The sequence below is a fragment of the Macaca mulatta genome, chromosome 6, assembly GCF_049350105.2.
Source record: "Macaca mulatta isolate MMU2019108-1 chromosome 6, T2T-MMU8v2.0, whole genome shotgun sequence".
Taxonomy (NCBI): domain Eukaryota; kingdom Metazoa; phylum Chordata; class Mammalia; order Primates; family Cercopithecidae; genus Macaca; species Macaca mulatta.
The window spans coordinates 177,081,108-177,098,521 of NC_133411.1; the positions used below are offsets into that span (position 1 = coordinate 177,081,108).

Here is a 17,414-nt window from a genome sequence, read left to right on the forward strand (position 1 = left end):
GGAGGCCAAAGCGGGAGGATCATTTTAGCCTAGGAGTTCAAGACCAGCCTAGGCAACATAGCAAAACCCTGTCCATCCAAAAAAAAAAAAAAATTAAATAGCTGACCATGGCCCTGCACAGTAGCTCATGCCTGTAATCCTAGCACTTTGGGAGTCCAAGGCAGGAGGATCCCTTGAGCCCAGGAGTTGGAGACCAGCCTGGGCAACATAGGGAGACCCTGTCATGGTGGTGCATGCCTGTAGTCCCAGCTAATCAGGAGGCCAAGGCAGGAGGACTGCTTGAGCACAGAAGTTTGAGGCTGCAGTGAGTTATGATCATGCCCTGTAATGTACTCCAGTCTGGGCAACAGAGCAAGACCCTGTCTCCAAAAAAAAAAAAAAAAAAAAAAAAAAAAAAACTCTCTGACTTCCTCAGGTATGGAGGAAGACAGGTGAGGAGGGGACAAGATAGACAGGAGGAAAGGGACAGTAAGGAGGGTCCAAGCAAGAAACTAAATCACTAGCAGTGAGGAAAGAAAGAAGGTAGGGGAAGAGATTTGAGAGCTGTCTAGCACACGAGGATTGGGCAACTAGCAGGGTTGCTGTGTCATGCTCACCTTTTGACAGGCTCTCCCCATGATCATGGAGACCAGGAAGGCTGGGTGGCCATCCACGCTCTGAGGACTATGTAAAGGAGAGTGGCTGGGAGCTGAAACCCAAGCCAGAGATGTAAGATTCTGGTGGCCCCAGCCCTGCCTCTTGGAATGGGGAAGAAACTAAGTGAACTTTGAAATGCAGCCATTTAACCAGCACCATGTAATCACTGCTCCCCATGTGAACAGCAGGGAATTTGGGGAGAATGCATGGGTATCATGCATGAAGCAAATGGTCTGACCTTCCCTGGGACCAGCAAGCTCCTGGGAGCCTGGTCAGCTGAGGGGTCTGAGGGCCCAAGGCTCTGAACATTCCTGGAGTTTAGAGAAGACCAAAAATCTCAGTGAAGCCATCATGACAGAACAGTGCCCAGTGAAATTCCAGCCCACCTAGGTATCATTTCTTCCCACAGTCCTCCAGATGGAGGCATCTCTTAGTGGAGGAAAATATCAGTGGTTCTTCCTTACAGCCTGGGGAAATGTAAGATGATGGCGGATGGATAGTCCAGGACCACATTCTTTCACCAAAAGCTTTGTAATAGAGTATTAGTCCCTTCATTCCTGCCCAAACTCAGTGCAGGGAAGATTTTCATTATGCCTCCCAAGACCTCCTCAAATATCTCCTTTGAAAGACTCCTCCCCGTCCTGCCTGCGTTGTCTTCCACTCCCTTCTTCACTCACTCTGGCCTTGCAAAACCATGAAGCAGGCCAGACGTGGTGTCTCACACCTGTAATCCCAGCACTTTGGGAGGCCAAGGCAGGCAGATCACGAGGTCAAGAGATCGAGACCCTCCTGAACACAATGGTGAAACCTCATCTCTACTAAAACTACAAAAATTAGCTGGGCGTGGTGGCGCATGCCTATAATCCCAGCTACTGGGGAGGCTGAGGCAGGAGAACCATTTGAATCAGGGAGTCGGAGGTTGCCATGAGCCCAGATCGTGCCACTGCACTCCAGTCTGGCAACAGAGCGAGACTCCATCTCAAAAAAAAAAAAAAAAAAGGAAGTTATATCATGGCATCTGTAAGCTCCATAAGTGTAGGGACCAGGTCGCCCCAGTATCCCTGGTGACAAGTGCCATGTGGTGGGTACTCAGACAACAGGTGACAAAGAAAGATGTGATAACTGTGCCTTCTATAGGCTTCTTCTTAATGTGTAAATGCTCCCCTACCAAAGTGGGTATAAATTCACAAATACATTGCCCGTATGTCTGTCTGGAATCCTTCCACTGCAAGAGACAGGAAGTGCACTCAGACTAACTTAAAAGGGTAGGTGCTGTCTCACCTAACAGGGCCACCACAAGGGAGAAGCTGGCCTTAGAGACTCCAAGATGTCATTAAATGGTGTATTAGTCTGTTTTCATGCTGCTGATAAAGACGTACCCAAGACTGGGAAGAAAAAGAGGTTTAATTGGACTTACAGCTCCACATGGCTGGGGAAGCCTCAGAATCATGGCGGGAGGCGAAAGGCACTTCTTACGTGACAGCATCAAGAGAAAATGAGAAGAAGCAAAAGTGGAAACTCCTGATAATCACCTGATAAACCCATCAGATCTCGTGACACTTATTCACTATCACTAGAATAGCACAGGAAAGATCGGCCCCCAGGATTCAATTACCTCCTCCTGGATCCCTCCCATTACATGGGAATTCTGGGAGATACAATTCAAATCAAGATTTGGGTGGGGACACAGCCAACCCATATCAGATGAACATCTGTCTCTTTCTCTTTCTCAAAGCCCCCTTCCATCCCATGGCAGGATTTCTCTCTCAGCAGTTGACCTAATTTTCTCCTACAGTAGACTAATGTCCTCTTCACATTGCAGGGGAGGGAGGTGGTCAGGCAGACTTAGCCAAAGTTGGCTCCAGGCTTATATCATCCCAGCTAAGTGAACCCAGAGGAAAAAGGAAGGGATCTCCCCCAGCATTTCTATTTTTCATAAAATATCTCATGGAAGAAAGATTGACCTGGCAGAGGGAGTTCACATTCCTGGGCCAATCACTGGTCAGGGAGATGGGGATCTGTGATGAGCCAGGCAGGCACAGGTCACATGACCATACCTGTATCTTACAATAGACATCTCAGTAAAAGTACCTAGACAGGGAAGCCCTAGAGAAAAGAGGTGCCATACCCAAAAAAAGAAAGAGATACAAGGTTAAAATACAAATATCCCAGATATATTCTACATCCTCCATCCCTCCAAAGCCTAATCATAAGGCAAAACTCCTGGCCCTGAGGATCTCTTGAGGCACTGTTGCCTCCCACCCCAACAAGCCTTTTTTCTAGGCTTTTGGAAGAGAGAGCTAAAATCAACCCCTTCTATTAAGATTTAAAACTTCTACTCTTTCCTAAAATGGATTTTGTGCAGGATGATTCTCTTTGTAAAGGAAAGCATATAACCATGCTCTAGGATATTTCTTCCTGATTATGATTTACATAGAGATTGCAGAAGCAAGAAACAGCTACATGTGTAGGTAGCAGAACAAAAGAAAAATTGCTTCCAAGATAATCTTCCATCATGATATTAGTATTAGTGTTATTAGTATTCCAAGAAGAAGTGGGAGTCGGTAATTTTGTTTTGGCTCCCATATAATTAATATGACATTGCAATTATGTGTTGACATGTGTTACTTTTACTTATGTGGCAAATCACCGTGACAGAGAAGTGAGGTGGGGGGATGGGCGTGCCTATGTGCGTGTGAACACACACACATGAACTCAGTTCTGCGTGGAGCCCACTCAAACAGGTCTGTTAACACACACAAGTCATTATGAAAGCCTGAATTTTCACAGCTCCTTCCTGCTACAATGCATTCATTCTTCACGTGACTAATATTTTATATTTCAAACACCTCCTGTGTTCTTGGCACTATGCTAGGCACTGAGTGTACATTAGTGAACAAAAGTTTTCACCTTACATGGTGAGCAGCACTTGTGCAGACAGAACTTGGGATAAATTTAATATTAGCTTAAATAACACATAATTAGAAGGGCAAGCCTCTGCAAACACATTAAATAATGTATTCCCCAAGCAAACATTAATTTTGGCTGGCTTCTGTTTTGGATGATGATGTGGAAAAGTGGAAAGACCCTAATGGAGCTTATGTCTTTAGCTCTTACACCTTAGCAGGAGAAGCAAATAATAATCAAATAAATGTACAAACAATATATAGAAATTGTGGGTCAGGTACGGTGGCTCATGCCTGTAATCCCAGCACTTTGGGAGGTCCAGGGGCGTGGATCACCTGAGGTCAGGAGTTCAAGACCAGCCTAGCCAACATGGCGAAACCCCATCTCTACTAAAAATACAAAACTTAGCCAGGCGTGGTGCCGCGCGCCTATAATCCCAGCTACTTGGGAGGCTGAGACAATAGAATCACTTGAACGTGCTAGACAGAGGTTGCAGTGAGCCAAGATGGCACCACTGCACTCCAGCCTGAGTGACAGAGTGAGACTCTTTCTCAAAGGAAAAAAAAAAAGAAATTGTGATGGGTGCTTTGGGAAAAATGTAGGGTGGAGATAATATGGAATATATGTTATAGGTTAAGGCATCTCTGAGAAAATGACATTTGAACTGAGAACTGAATGAAGAGTAGGTAGGAATTTCCCAGGCATGGAGTGAGGGGAAAAGCCTCTGTGCTAAAGCTCTAGCGTGTGCAAAAGGCCCTGCCTGTATCCTGAAGAGGATAGCTCCAGTGTGGCTAGAGTAAACCAGCTGAGGGTAAGGTCAAGGGGTAGAGCCTTATCTTGTTGGCCCTTTTAAGGATCTTAGAAATACAGAAATCTTCTGCAGATTATCCACCTGGTACATGCAAATGAGCCCTCATCAGGAGCCTCCTTCTTGGACACTAGAAAATATACAACATACCTGACTCCTGGAAGTTCAGGTCAAAGGATAACAAATATAGTTTATTCCGGTCATCTGAACTGAGCCTCCATACCAGACACCCCCTGCCCCTTCTCACTGCATCCCTACCAATGGACCACCCACCTGCACCAGAATACTCACAGCATCACCTGAAAACAGCCATGCTCTGCCTGTGCAAGGCCCTTGCTCATCCCCTGTGCTTTCATCTGCTGACCCTCCCCACCTGGAATATTCTCCCGGACTCTTCTCCCACCCTCAGCTGTCCAAGCCTTACTCATACCCAGGCCCCCACCGAGTAGCACTTTCTCCGAGAAATCATCCTCGTCAGTCCCAGCTCTGGCTCCATGTCCTTCCTTATTGCCACAGTTCCTTCCCTGTGTCTACTGCCATTACCACACTAAAAATGGTTTTCGTTGTTGGCTCTCCTGTTGTTAGTTATCCCCCTCTGGCCTGTGGCCTGCCCCCCTAGGGCAGGAGTCATAACTGTCTTGTTCTATCTTAAGTGACAGTCCCAGTAACAAACACATAGTAGGTGCTCAGTAAATATTGAATGAATGAATGAATGAATGAGATTTTCCACTGACATAATGAAAACCCTCTCCCTCCCACCTCTGCCTGTGAATTCCAGGTCCCAGGGGCCTTCCAGAATGACTCTAATAGGTCTTTGGAATGAAGCTTTTCAGATATTTGGAGACCACAGATGTCCTAATCTCATATATATATACATATATATATATATATATATATATTTTTTTTTTTTTTTGAGACAGAGCCTTGCTCTGTCACCCAGGCTGGAGTGCAGTGGCACAATCTCGGATCACTGCAACCTCCACCTCCCGGGTTCAAGCCATTCTCCTGCCTCAGCCTCCCAAGTAGCTAGGACTACAGGCATGCACCACAATGCCTGGCTAATTTTTGTGTTTTTTAAGTAAAGACGGGGTTTCATCATGTTGACCAGGCTGGTCTTGAACTCCTGACCTCAAGTGATCCACCTGCCTCAGCCTCCCAAAGTGCTGGGATTATAGGCGTGAGCCACCATGCCCAGCCTAATCATATTTTCTATTCTTGATTTTCCATGTTGGAACTTTAGATCATCAGAGTTAGCAGGGTTCTTGTACCCAGTCTGATTCAGTCTGCTTATTCACTAATGTTCGTTGAGCACCAAGCACTTTCCAAAACAAAATAGAGACACTAAGAAAAATAAGATAAAGTCCCGACTCACCAGTTCACAGGCCATTACGGATGAGGAAACTGAGGCATGAGTGGTGAAGATATGGTTTTGGTATGGCAAAGCTAATCAGTGGCACTGATGAGTGTCAGAACTGCCACTCAAACTCGGGTCTTTCCACCTTTCCACCTGACCTCCATCCAAAACAGCAAATCATCCAAAAATAATGTTTGCTTGGGGAATACATTATTTAATGTGTTTGCAGAGGCTTACCCTTCTAATGATGCATTATTTAAGCTAATATTAAATTTATAGCAAGCTGTTTTGTCTCCACAAGCACTGATCCCAGTGTAGCATTGAGTCTTGTTGTATGGGAGCTGGGGATAGCTACTTTTAAAATCCCAGGCTGGGCACGGTGGCTCACGCCTGTAAACCCAGCACTTTGAGAGGCCGAGGCGGGCAGATCATGAGGTCAGGAGATCGAGACCATCCTGGCTAACATGATGAAACCCCGTCTCTACTAAAAAAATACAAAAAAATTAGCCGGGCATGGTGGCGGGCACCTGTAGTTCCAGCTACTCGGTAGGCTGAGACAGGAGAATGGCGTGAACCCGGGAGGCGGAGTTTGCAGTAAGCCCAGATCACACCACTGCACTCCAGACTGGGAGACAGAGCGAGACTCCATCTCAAAAATAAAAAATAATAAAATAAAATAAAATAAAATCCCAGAGGACTGACCCAGAAAGAAACTGAAGATGTCCTCTAGGCCAGGCTTTACCTCTGGGTAGGTAAATAACTAAACTCTCCAAGGCAAACACTTCTGTTTCTAAACAGAAGTTTAGGGAGACTCTCGTGACCTCCCTCACTAATGTTTTTTGGGTTTCCCATACTCAAAGCAGGATGGGCAAATGGTTCTTCTGTACATCTAACTGAAATCTCTCCTGCTGCGTTACAATTCCATTTCCTGGAGGGGATCCAGCCCAGTGTAATTTCCTCCCTCATGTTTCTCAAATCACTAGCTCCCATCATTGCCCCTGGAGCTAAGTTAGAGTCACCGGTTATAGGCCCAGCAGGGCCATTTTGACGACAGCGTTTCCTTTTCTCCAGGTTTTTTATGAGCTTCCTTGTGACAGGCGTATGCTTGGTGAGATCAAAACGTTCTGGGGGAATATTCCACAGGGGAAACCACCTCCCAAAGTCTGCCCTCTGCAAAAATAAAAAAGCATGCTAAATAGCTGAGTTTTATTAACTGGGGAAGCCAGGCTGAGGAAAATGCCCGATAATTAAAAATAATGGCTTCCTTACAAACACAAAATTGTATTAATTTAAAAATTGGTTTCTCTATCACTGAATTCCTACCAAGCCGACTGGGAAGGGAATCGTGCTGATCCCGGCAGTGAAAATAATTCAAAATAACTTTTATGTTCTCCAGGAAGCCTCAAGGTTAATTTAAATATTGCTAGCCGGGTAATTTAATTCGGAATAAGAGAACACTGCAGCTAAATTAAAGCTCCCACATGCTCTAAACTGGGGGGCAGATATCCTCAAAGGGCCTATCGTGCCTGTTGGACCCTCCAGCATCTCGCACCCACATCTAGGGCACCCCCCTTTAGAAATGGCACCCTCATAATTAAAGAAATTTGATTAGATTACACAACTGGCCTGAACTCCTTGGCTCACCTTCCAGTGAATTTTTCAGATTTCATTATTAGAAGGATTGGACATTTTAATAGAAATTTTCACATTTCAAAGTTAACTCAAACCTGTGCTATCAAAAAATCCCATTGTCCCAGGGACATGGTAAATTTCCAAGTAAAAACCCACTCTAAGTTATCCATGGCTAATGGCTAGCACCTATCATTACTTCTTTACAGTTGGTGCACCTGAGTCAATGGTCAGAGGCCTCTCAGCTCTAAGTAACAGCAGCAAATCCCAGGGTGGCAGTCAGAGGTTAGGGACCCCTCTTCTTTGTTTACCAGTATTTAGTTCTTTCTGTAATCCCATCTAAGCACTAACCCGGCCTGACCCTGCTTAGCTTATGAGATCAGGAATGTTCAGGGTTCTTTCTATAATCTAAGCACCCTCACACACTAATATCATTATTATTATGATAGTCAAGATCACATATATTATTTGCATGTTGGCCTTTCCCATGATTACATATTATAGTGTATTATGCACACATATATACACATCTATACACACATATGATTATATTATGGTTATATATGTGATTTTCCCGTTGGTCTTTCCCAGGTAACTAAAGATAAGGCCTTATATCACACTGAGTGTATTTTAACCAAGAGTACACGTCAGAATCACACAGGGAGCTTTTAAAAATCAAAAATCCCCAGCAGGGCACATGGCTCATGTCTGTAATCCCAGCACTTTGAGAGACTGAGGTAGGTGGATCACTTGAGGTCAGGAGTTCGAGACCAGCCTGACCAACATGGTGAAACCCCATCTCTACTAAAAATATATAAAAATTAGCCAGGTGTGGTGGTGCACCTCTGTAGTCCCAGCTACTCAGGAGGCAGAGACATGAGAATCACTTGAACCTGGGAGGCAGAGGTTGCAGTGATCTGAGATCGTGCCACTACACTCCAGCCTAGATGACAGAGTGAGACTCTGTCTCAAAAAAAAAAAAAAAAAAAAAAATCCACAAGCCCCAAACCCCTATTCCCCGAGGAGCTGCTTCAGCAGGCGCGGAGCCAGCCGAGCAGCAGTGCTTTAAGAGAGCATTCCATGTGGTTTAGAATTGCACGCTTGATGGAAAGCCCGTGGTCCAGCACCCCTCAATCCTAGAGGTGTACAGCCTGGAGGTTAAGACAGCAAGCTCTGTATGGGGATCCTGGCTCTACCACTTAGTATTTATCTAAACTTGAGCAAGTCACTTGAACCCATCTATACCTTGTGTGTAAAATGGGGATGATAATAGTGCCTGCCTGAGAGTGTTGTGTAAATTAGATAAAACAAGGGCAGGCCAGGCGCGGTGGCTCAAGCCTGTAATCCTAGCACTTTGGGAGGCCGAGACGGGCGGATCACAAGGTCAGCAGATCGAGACCATCCTGGTTAACACGGTGAAACCCCGTCTCTACTAAAAAATACAAAAAACTAGCCGGGCGAGGTGGCAGGCGCCTGTAGTCCCAGCTACTCGGGAGGCTGAGGCAGGAGAATGGCGTAAACCCGGGAGGCGGAGCTTGCAGTGAGCTGAGATCTGGCCACTGCACTCCAGCCTGGGCGACAGAGTTAGACTCCGACTCAAAAAAAAAAAAAACAAGGGCAATGCTGAGAACAACACTCAGCCTGTGTAAGTGCTCAGCATGTTGCTATTGCTGGTGTTTTTCTTCCTTGTATACCAGAGCAGACACCAACCCTGGCATTAGCCGACACTCAATGTTCAATAATTAATAAACGCACTGGGGCCCTATGATATGAGCAAAAAGAAGGAAAAAGGAAAAAAAAATAAGGAAAGGGAAGGAGGAAAAACTAAGGATGGCCAAGGGGATGGAAATAAGTAGGCATGATTGGAAGTCAAACACCCTGAAAATCCTTCCTCATTGTTGTTGCATCATTCATCCTGCCTAACAAAATGTTGGAGAGGTCTTGAACCAAAATCTGAAATCCATAGGTTTAAGAATGATGGTGGCCTTCCACAGTTGTCCCAGATGAACCAACCCAATGTGACCAAGCTTCTGTTGGCAGAGGAGATGATCTATCTTTCTGACCCCCACTGTGTGTTTTGCTCTGAAAATGATGACTCCAACCCCCAGTAATTCAGACGGCATTAAATTTTGGACCTGTTTAAAAAAAACAAAAATCTCACTACTCAGCCTTTGCCATCTTGACTGTTCCCAGTTGCTGCGAGTTGTTGATAGGAATCTTCCACTTGAAGTTAGGGTTCCTTATAATCCCAAGAACTCACCAACTTTATTCCTCTCCCCATGCTTTGATGCATTCTCTTTTCTTTTTCTTTTTATTCTTTTGTTTCTTTGTTTTTCAAAACAGAGTCTCACTCTTTGGCCCAGGCTGGAGTGCAGTGGCATGATCTCAGCTCACTGCAACCTCCGCCTCCCGGGTTCAAACAATTCTCCTGCCTCAGACTTTTGGGTAGCTGGGATTACAGGCACACGCCACCATGCTTGGCCAATTTTTTTTATTTTTAGTAGAGACACGGTTTCACCATGTTGGCTAGGCTGGTCTCAAACCCCTGACCTCAGGTGATCCACCCATCTCGGCCCCCTAAAGTGCTGGAATTACAGGCATGAGACACATGCACCTGGCCTATGCATTCTCTTTTCTAATTGTCCTATGATAAATATCCTATCTTCTCTCTGAGACAACCTTATGGAAACAGCAATGGTTTGGAGAATCTGTAGTACTGGGTTCAAATTCCACTTCTGCCACTTGTTTAGTTATGTGACTCCTGTAGACCTCAGTTGCTCTGTTGTAAAATGGTTTCTATGTCATGAGAGTGAAAATGGGATCAGGTGTGTAAAGTACCTAGCATAGCACCTGCCAAAGTATCAGGGGCTTGTATCAATTTAGATTAGTTTCCACTGCTAGTAACAGAGATTAGCAATAGCAAGGGTTTAAAAAGGATTTACACTTTACATAGGAAAATCATATTTTCCTACGATCTAAAAGGAGCTTAGGGAAAGCAATCCATGGCTGTATGGATTAACATTGATGACACCCAGATCAACAGAGATCTAGACTCTTTTTCTCTGGATAGGCCGTCATCCTGGAGGTCTCCAGCCCCAAAGTCACCTCATAGTCACAAGGTAAATGCTGGAGCTCCAGCCATCACATACACATTTCACCCAGGAAAAGGAGGAAAGGGAACAATGAAAGATTGCCTACCTCTCAGCTGAGTCAATTTCCTTCAAGAATATTTTCCAGAAGACCAGCCAACAACAACCACTTACATTTTGTTGGTCACCCCTGTCTCTGAAGGAAGCTGCAAAATGTGTTTCTTTACCTGGGCACAAAGCTGTTTCTCAGAATACAAGTGTCTGTGGTATTAGAATTATTCCTTGTCCCACCACCACCCCCCGACCCCCTGCAAAGCTGCAATGCGGAGCTTTCAAGGGCTGTGAAAAGGCTTCACAGTCTGTCCATCATTTGACACATTTCAGGACACTCAGTAGACATACAATACAGGAAGCAGTAAAGCTGGTGAAGTGTATAAGAGGTTAACTGGTTAAAGTCTGAAGGCCTATGTTCCAGACCAACCCAACCACTTCACTGCTGTGTGACCTTGAGCAAGTTTTATAACCTCTCTGTTTGAAGCTATTTCTTCATTTGTCAAATGGTCTTTGTGAGCAACAACTCAAACTATGGATGCAAAATGCCCAATACAATGCCTGTATATATTAGTCTTCAGCATATATTAAAGTCATCATTACTATCAGCTGGGTGCGGTGGCTCACACCTGTCATCCTAGAACTTTGGGAGGACAAGGTGGGTGGATCACCTGCGGTCAGGAGTTTGAGACAAGCCTGGCCAACATGGTGAAACCTCGTCTCTACTAAAAATACAAAAATTAGCCTTGCATGATGGTGCATGCCTGTAATCCCAGCTACTCAGGAGGCTGAGGCAGGAGAATCTCTTAAACCCAGAAGGCAGAGGTTGCAGTGAGCTGAGATTGCACCACTGCACTCCAGCCTCAGCAACAGAGCGAGACTCCATCTCAAAAAAAAAAAAAAAAGTTATTATTACTATGATCATCACCATCACTATCATCATTATTACCAGTAAGTGCTGTTGAATTATTAGGGTAAAGTGAGGAGGTACCAGACATCTCTCGAGTCTCTTCCTTCCGCCTGTTTACATCATCCCTTGCCTTCAGCAGCCACCCCAGGGATATCTGGATTTGCAGTCAGTGAAGTTGTGAGAGTCTAGGCTGAATCTGGCTCATTTCATTCACTTCCAGACACCCACTCAGGGCTAGCTGAATCTCAGGAGTCCCTCTCCTTTGCCCCTCACCAGAGTCTAGTCTCCCAGCTCTGCCTTCTGGGATAGGCTTTCTTCTCTGATCAGATCAACTTCTAAATAAATATTAAATTGTGTCTGATGTGTTCCCCATTCCTTTCAAATCTAAGTAAATCAGTTCATCCCTTTGTCGGAAATCCCCTAGCCCTGCTGAGGCCTACCCACTGTGTCTCGCATTCTTGACAGTGGCAAGATTTTTCTCTAGATATTAGAAGGAAAGAAGTTCACCTAGGAATGGGGCTTCGTATTCCCAAATCTTTGTAAAATATGGATTTCTAAGCCCTGTTCTCCACTCTTCTAGGTAACTTTACTTAAGATTTCATAAGAGGGCCAGGGGCAGTGGCTCACGCCTATAATCCCAGCACTTTGGGAGGCCGAGACAGGCGGATCACAAGAACGGGAGATCGAGACCATCCTGGCTAACACGGCGAAACCCCGTCTCCACTAAAAATACAAAATATTAGCCAGGCATAGTGGCGGGCGCCTGTAGTCCCAGCTACTCAGAAGGCTGAGGCAGGAGAATGGTGTGAACCCGGGAGGCGGAGCTTGCAGTGAGCCCAGATCGCGCCACTGCACTCCAGCCTGGGTGACAGAGCGAGACTCCATCTCAAAAAAAAAAAAAAAAGATTTCATAAGAAATCATGGCACCTGTTCTTAAAGATCATTAGCTTTTCAGCTAATGATGTGCCAAAAAGAGTTACAAGTGTGCAAATATGCAAACTCTCTTGCCCCCAGGGTGACCAGGCAGCCCACGCAAACTCCAGGGTTCAGCTTTATTGTATATTGCTGTATAATTTGCACACTGCACAAGTTTCACCATTCATACTTTCTACAATCCTATGGCACCCTTTGTAATTGTGCAGTGCACAGCCTACCTAACTGTCCATCGCAGCCATGCCCAGGTCAGTCGTCTCTGTCCATAAGCTGCCTTACTTTTATATTCTATTGCACCATACAAATGCTACCATTTTCTTTTCTTTTCTTTTTTTTTTTTTTTTTAGATAGGGCACAATTTCAGCTCACTGCCATCTCCACCTTCCAGGTTCAAGCAATTCTCCTGCCTCAGCCTCCCCAGTAGCTGGAACTACAGGTGCGTGCCACCATGCCAGCTAATTTTTATATTTTTAGTAGAGATGGGGTTTCACCATGGCTGGTCTCAAACTCCTGACCTCAGGTGATCCACCCACCTTGGCCTCCCAAAATGCAGGGATTACAGGTGTGAGCCACCACGCCTGGCCAAATATTGCTATTTTCTATCTGTGCCATGATAAGGAGTTTAGAAAGCACTACTCTAACTTTGGGGTTATTTCTTCCTCCAATGAACACTTATGCCCTGGCCATGCCAGCCATGTCCTCCACAGAAGCCTGAGCCGGCATGCCTGGGTGATGTCTTTCAAACCAGGCCTGTTGTGTTTTCCTAGGTCCATGGAAGAAATCTCTTGTCCATCGACTATGATCGAAATATTCGGACTGAAAAGATCTATGATGACCACCGGAAGTTCACCCTGAGGATCATTTATGACCAGGTGGGCCGCCCCTTCCTCTGGCTCCCCAGCAGCGGGCTGGCAGCCGTCAACGTGTCATACTTCTTCAATGGGCGCCTGGCTGGGCTTCAGCGTGGGGCCATGAGTGAGAGGACAGACATAGACAAGCAAGGCCGCATCGTGTCCCGCATGTTCGCCGACGGGAAAGTGTGGAGCTACTCCTACCTTGACAAGGTAGGTGAACATGCTGCCCTGACAGCAAGGGCTTTCTGTTATTTCTGTTATTCCTGCCACTCTTTGTGTGTGTGTGTGTGTGTGTGTGATGGAGTCTCGCTCTGTTGCCCAGGTTGGAGTACAGTGGCACGATCTCGGCTCACTGCAACCTCCTCCTCATGGGTTCTAGCGATTCTCCTGCCTCAGCCTCACAGGTAGCTGGGACTACAGGCACACGCCACCATGCCAAGCTAATTTTGTATTTTTAGTAGAGACGGGTTTCTGCATGTTGGCCAGGCTGGTCTTGAACTCCTGACCTCAGGTGATCGCCTACCTCAGCCTCCCAAAGTGCTGGGATTACAGGCATGAGCCACCGCACCCGGCCATTCCTGCTGCTCTTGTAAGCTAGCCTGATACGCTTTGCCATGAGATATCTTAACATCTTTACTTCAACTCTACAAGGACTTCCCTCCTGCTCCCACCCTCACAGAGGGAGGAAAATCTGAAGGCAAATGTTATTCATAGCTCAGCACTATTACCATTGGGGTAGGGGGTGGGGGTGCTAGACACTCAGTAATGGCAAAAAGGACGAATTGTCTGATTCTATTCCAAAAAAGAAAAAAGTGCCGTTGAAGCGGACAGAATCATCCCACTGGCAGCGCGGCTCATCATTACTTATGAATTGGAAATGCAGTGATTCATTTCTGCCTTACCCTAAATTAAGCCATCAGGATGGGGAATTTTGCCTAAAATTCAAGCACACAGAGCAACCCTCTCCTACTTGTCCTGTTGGCTGAAACAGCCCATGAATTCTCTCTACATGATTCCCTGTGTCTGAAAGTGCCAAATTCAGGTCTTCGGGCTGGAAAAAGGTCAAGTTGGAGTGGCGGTATGAAAAAAAAAAAAGATCCCTTTGGGCACGTGTCAAGACTTTTGAAGGCTGCCCTGGCCATGTAGTCATTAGACAGGGGCTTGCTCAGCCTGGGCCTCTCACCTAGACTCCCCTCGGTGCAGGTCCGCTCCTTCCTTTCTCACCAACTCATTACAGCGGTGACCCACAGACAAAGATGTTACCTCTCTGCAAGACAGAACTGCCGTCCCCTCGGTCCTTCCTGAATGCTGTCCTTGTTATGCCTGAAATACAGGAATGATGGACCAGAGGAGCAGGAATCTCCCAATTGCCTCTAATTGAAGTCATTTTTTTTCCCAAAGAATCAGTGATTCTAGGTTATTTCATCTTTGCAGTAGCTTCAAAATGCAGGATGTGGCTGGATACAATGGCTCACACCTGTAATCCCAGCGCTCTGGGAGTCCCAGGTGGTCTGATCACTTGAGGTCAGGAGTTCAAGACCAGCCTGGCCAACATGGTCAAACCCCGTCTCTACTAAAATTACAAAAATTAGCCAGGCGTGGTGGTGCATGCCTCTAACTCCAGCTACTCGGGAGGCTGAGGCAGGAGAATCACTTGAAGCCGGGTGGTGGAGTAGGTTGCAGTGAGCTGACATTGCACCACTGCACTACAGCCTGGGTGATGGAGTGAGACTCTGTTTCAAAAAAAAAAAATACAGGATGCATTTTCTCTTTTTTAGATTTAATCAGGGTATGTGTGTCACACAGCTCCCCTGCTGGACCCAGTGGCAGTCATTTCTCAGCAATCTTGGGGTTCCCTGTTATTGAGCGTGGAGGTAAACCTCATGCCTCTCACTTCAGCTGTCCAAGCCCTCAAGTTTTACAGTATCATCCAAGCAACATCAGTATTTGCAGGGAGCTTGTTGCAAAATGCAGATTCTCAGGGCCCACCCCAGATCTACCAAATTAGACTCTGCCTTTTTACAAGATCCTGAGTATTTTGCTTGCATATTAAATTTGGGAAGCGCTGGTCAAGGCAGCCACCATGATCCATCAGGATTGGCATGTCCAGTGAAATCAATCTGTTTAATCTGGTCTAAGCTTCCCATTCTTCATGACTTTTGAGTTGACATGTGGGGAAATGGACTAAATTCTGTCTGTTTGAATGCTTGGTCCTCAAAAGCCAACTGATATGTTCTGTTCCCCTTTCCTTTCTGCAGTCCATGGTCCTCCTGCTTCAGAGCCAACGTCAGTATATATTTGAGTATGACTCCTCCGACCGCCTCCTTGCCGTCACCATGCCCAGCGTGGCCCGGCACAGCATGTCCACACACACCTCCATCGGCTACATCCGCAACATTTACAACCCGCCTGAAAGCAATGCTTCGGTCATCTTCGACTACAGTGACGACGGCCGCATCCTGAAGACCTCCTTTTTGGGCACTGGACGCCAGGTGTTCTACAAGTATGGGAAACTCTCCAAGTTATCAGAGATTGTCTACGACAGTACCGCCGTCACCTTCGGGTATGACGAGACCACCGGTGTCTTGAAGATGGTCAACCTCCAAAGTGGGGGCTTCTCCTGCACCATCAGGTACCGGAAGATTGGGCCCCTGGTAGACAAGCAGATCTACAGGTTCTCTGAGGAAGGCATGGTCAACGCCAGGTTTGACTACACCTATCATGACAACAGCTTCCGCATCGCAAGCATCAAGCCCGTCATAAGTGAGACTCCTCTCCCCGTTGACCTCTACCGCTATGATGAGATTTCTGGCAAGGTGGAACACTTCGGTAAGTTTGGAGTCATCTATTATGACATCAACCAGATTATCACCACTGCCGTGATGACCCTCAGCAAACACTTTGACACCCATGGGCGGATCAAGGAGGTCCAGTATGAGATGTTCCGGTCCCTCATGTACTGGATGACGGTGCAATATGACAGCATGGGCAGGGTTATCAAGAGGGAGCTAAAACTGGGGCCCTATGCCAATACCACGAAGTACACCTATGACTACGATGGGGACGGGCAGCTCCAGAGTGTGGCTGTCAATGACCGCCCGACCTGGCGCTACAGCTATGACCTTAATGGGAATCTCCACTTACTGAACCCAGGCAACAGTGTGCGCCTCATGCCCTTGCGCTATGACCTCCGGGATCGGATAACCAGACTCGGGGATGTGCAGTACAAAATTGACGATGATGGTTATCTGTGCCAGAGAGGGTCTGACATCTTTGAATACAATTCCAAGGGCCTCCTAACAAGAGCCTACAACAAGGCCAGCGGGTGGAGTGTCCAGTACCGCTATGATGGCGTAGGACGGCGGGCTTCCTACAAGACCAACCTGGGCCACCACCTGCAGTACTTCTACTCTGACCTCCACAACCCGACACGCATCACCCATGTCTACAATCACTCCAACTCGGAGATTACCTCGCTGTACTACGACCTCCAGGGCCACCTCTTTGCCATGGAGAGCAGCAGTGGGGAGGAGTACTACGTTGCCTCTGATAACACAGGGACTCCTCTGGCTGTGTTCAGCATCAATGGCCTCATGATCAAACAGCTGCAGTACACGGCCTATGGGGAGATTTATTATGACTCCAACCCCGACTTCCAGATGGTCATTGGCTTCCATGGGGGACTCTATGACCCCCTGACCAAGCTGGTCCACTTCACTCAGCGTGATTATGATGTGCTGGCAGGACGATGGACCTCTCCAGACTATACCATGTGGAAAAACGTGGGCAAGGAGCCGGCCCCATTTAACCTGTACATGTTCAAGAGCAACAATCCTCTCAGCAGTGAGCTAGATTTGAAGAACTACGTGACAGGTGAGGATTCTACCACCAAGGATGGGCAGTGGCTCCCTGCAGGGTGGTTGTTGCCGTAGGGAACTTGGGAGGAAGGTCTCCCATCTGATGGTAGGAGAAGCCCACGGGCCATAAAGCCCAGGCAATGCGGTTGGCAGCACTACAGTGTCTAGAAAAGTAGAGAGACGCCAGTACAGAGCAGTCCTGAGGACTGTTTGAAGATGTCCCAGCCACTTTCATGTCTAGTCAGTTGAAATAACTTTCTAAAAGCCCTTCCTACCCCAACAGAGGAAAGCAGTAAGAAGTGGAGAGAGAATAGGGCTCTGGTGTCAGAAATATCTGGTTCAAATTCCCTCTCTTCTATTTATAAGCCAAAGGACCTTAGGCTAGT

At 46.6% G+C, this 17,414-nt stretch overlaps 1 protein-coding gene across 1 annotated transcript in view; it reads left to right on the forward strand.

Moving 5' to 3' along the window:
* The window catches only part of TENM2 (teneurin transmembrane protein 2), a 689,205-nt gene that overhangs the window by 658,147 nt on the left and 13,644 nt on the right, over window positions 1-17,414 (forward strand). Inside the window, exons 25-26 of the mRNA XM_015141369.3 lie at window positions 13,085-13,381; window positions 15,430-17,044. Coding sequence (XP_014996855.3) covers window positions 13,085-13,381; window positions 15,430-17,044 — 1,912 coding nt within the window. The remainder of the gene's footprint in view (window positions 1-13,084; window positions 13,382-15,429; window positions 17,045-17,414) is intronic.